The 3015-nt window shown below is 59.4% G+C and overlaps 1 protein-coding gene across 1 annotated transcript; it reads left to right on the top strand.

The window, feature by feature from the left end:
• The first annotated feature begins 1064 nt into the window (after positions 1 to 1064).
• SLC35A4 (solute carrier family 35, member A4) lies at positions 1065 to 2012 on the top strand. The gene has a single exon (XM_010181935.1). The coding sequence runs from the start codon at positions 1065 to 1067 to the stop codon at positions 2010 to 2012; it is 948 nt and encodes a 315-aa protein (XP_010180237.1).
• The last annotated feature ends 1003 nt before the right edge of the window (positions 2013 to 3015 follow it).

Here is a 3015-nt window from a genome sequence, read left to right as displayed (position 1 = left end):
GGTCCGGAGCTGAGGGCGCGCTGAGCTGGTTCCTCGTTCTCCGGCATCAGTCTGTGTGTCTTCCCGCAGGACCCGCTGCCCAAGGTGAAGGACCTCGCTTTCCTGAAGGACCAGCTGGAGAGCCTGCAGCGCAGGGTGGAGGACGAGGTGCACGCCGGTGTGGGGCAGGTAATGCCCTGTGTCCCGCCCACCTTGAGGGGGCTTCTTAAAATAAATCCCCCGGGCACGTCCCTGCTCTGCACTCCCCACACGACCACCTCCTGCCTGCCCTGAAGCCTTGCTCTTTGCTTTTCTCCACAGGATGGCTCTCTGCTGGCCTCTCCCTTTCTCAAAGGCTTCCTGGCAGGCTACCTGGTAGCCAAGCTCCGCTTCTCGGCCGTCCTGGGATTCGTGGCTGGGATCTGCACAGGGGTTTACGCTGCTCAGAACTACGCTGTCCCCAACGTTGAAAAGACAGTCCAGGACTATTTCAGTTCGCTGAAAAAAGGTCGGGACTAGTGAGGAGCCCTTTGGCGGCAGTGACTGTAGGAGTGGTTCTCCTTAGTTAGCGGGCGCAGAAGATCCCTAGGGCTTTCAGAGGCACACGGTGGACGCCGTTGTGCTCTGCCTGAGAAGAGCTTTACACCACATCACGGCAAAACATCAGCGGGCCTGGTTATGGGGTAGCTGTTAGAGCATCGTGACGGCGGTGATCACTCCATTAACCCACAGGAGCTTGGAAGCATCGGTGGCCAACGGTTTGCCAGCTGCCGTTTCCCCCTCGCCTCTCTCCCCATGCCCCTGTGGGCTGAAAGGCTGCCCAGGACGTGTCATCGCCTTTCCACCGAGTGCACGCTTTGCCCTAGGGCCATGCTCTGTGTGGCTTCCTGGGGAGCCTTGTAGGTCTCTTCCTAACGAAAGGCAAAACCTTTCTCTTCCACTGCCTCAGAAATGTAGCAGGTAGCAACCTGTTTGAATCAGGCTTATTAAATTGATGGTATTTGGTCTCTTCTTGAATGTTCTAGGGTGCGAGTCTGGCCTGTCTGCACTGGTAGCAGCTCGCCCTTGCTGGCTACGGCCTCAAAATGGTGATGCTTGGTAATGCTGCAGGCCCTGCAGACTGGGTGCTCCAGCGGGGGCTGTGGGGACTGATGCTGGTCTTGTCTGTAGCCATATACGGCTCTCATGCTCCCCTCCTGACCCTGTGCAAGGTGGATGGGACGATCCCCTTCAGCTCCGCGTCCGTCGTGGTTCTCGTCGAGCTGACCAAACTCCTGTTCTCCCTCCTGTTCCTGCTCACCTGGGACCGGGAGCCGCTGGGAGTCGCCGTGTCGTGGCGCCACGTCGCCCCTTTCGCCCTCTCTGCCTTGCTCTACGCAGCCAACAACAACCTGGTGGTTCACATGCAGCTCTTCATGGATCCCAGCACCTACCAGGTCCTGAGCAACCTGAAGATCGTCAGCACCGCGCTCCTCTACAGCCTCTTCCTGCGCCAGAGGCTCGGCGCGCGCAGATGGCTGGCGCTCTTCCTGCTGGTGGCTGCTGGGGTGAGCTACAGCTGTGGAGGCCTGCAGGAGCCCGGCAGCCCCTCCGAAATGCGGCTGCACGTCACGCTGGTGGGCTTGCTGCTCATCTCGGTGTACTGCCTGATATCGGGCTTGTCTGCTGTCTACACAGAAGCCATCCTGAAAACCCAGGCGCTGCCTCTCAGCCTTCAGAACCTCTTCCTTTACGTCTTTGGGGTCCTGCTCAACCTGATCGGTTACTTCTGGAGCGGCGCAGAGGGGGGTTTTTTAGATGGTTTTTCCCCCTGGGTGCTGGTGATTGTGGTCAGCCAGGCCTTGAACGGCTTGATCATGTCAGTGGTGATGAAGCACAGCAGTAACATCACCAGGCTCTTTGTGATCTCCTGCTCTATCCTGGTCAATGCCCTCCTGTCTGTCGCCCTCTTCAACCTGCAGCTCACCCTCCTCTTCTTCGTTGCTGTCTCGTGCCTCGGCCTTGCTGTTCACTTGTACTATGGGGTCAGGTAGCTGCTGCCTTCTGCCCTGTGTGCGCCGGGGCAGCCTTTAGTCCTTCCTCAGGGGTGTTCAGTGCTGCAAGCACAGCGATGCTCTAGTGTTTTTTGGGGAGCTGTTACTGGGGGACTCATGCAAGACAAGCAGGGGGTCCCTGGAGGAGGAGCGCTGAGGGGGAGAGGGCCCTGTCGCTGTTTCCAGGGACCCCAGGCCAGGTTCTGTGCCATGGGGTTCCCGTGTGACCGGGTGGGTGCTGAGCCTTCCCAAGCTGCTTCCCCTTTTTTGTCCCATACCAAAGAGCGCACCCGTCTCTTGTGCTGGTAAATGCTCCTGCAGGAGTTAACTCTGCGGTGCTGCGGGCTCGTCTGCGTGATCGCTGCCAGGCCTTGGTCTGACACAGCTCCTGAGGATGGTGCTTACACAAGGCTGGGTGCTGCTGCCTGGGGAGCCTCACATCACACCCAGGGGCATCTTTCCCACCTCTGCAGTTTTCCAGCCCAGCTCCTGGCTGAAGATCTCCTCTCCTTGAGCCCCATTTCCCTTTCCTAGTGGTGTCACTGCTCCATGCACAGCAGATGGGGGATAGGGGGATGCAGGGACTGCTTTGGCCGCTTCCCAAAAGGGAGATGGGGCCCGAATTTGTACCAACACTGTGGCTAGTGAGTTTCTGGCAGGCAGGAGTCGCCACTGGCCCTGGCCAGGGTTATTAAAGTCGTAATTCAACAGCATGTGCGTGTTTGTCTCCCTGTTCTCCCTCTGTTTCATTTGGTAGAGGTTTGGGGGCCAGGGATGTGTCTGAGCTGACAACCCAGTGGTGAAGGGGCACTGATTTTATTCCACAGGGTAGCAGCCTCCCACCGAGCCCGCTCTGCCCCATTGCAGGGCCATCCCTGAGCCTGTGCCCCTGCAGGCAGGGCCCAGTCCCAGAGCAGGGCTTTCCCCGGGGGGTGAAGCCCTCCCCTCTCTGCCACCCCCTCCCCGGGCCAGGTCCCTGCGGGCAGGATGGGAGCCCTTGCCC

Source organism: Mesitornis unicolor, unplaced genomic scaffold, assembly GCF_000695765.1.
Source record: "Mesitornis unicolor isolate BGI_N332 unplaced genomic scaffold, ASM69576v1 scaffold25143, whole genome shotgun sequence".
Taxonomy (NCBI): Eukaryota; Metazoa; Chordata; class Aves; order Mesitornithiformes; family Mesitornithidae; genus Mesitornis; species Mesitornis unicolor.
This window is presented reverse-complemented; position numbering and strand designations above follow the sequence as displayed.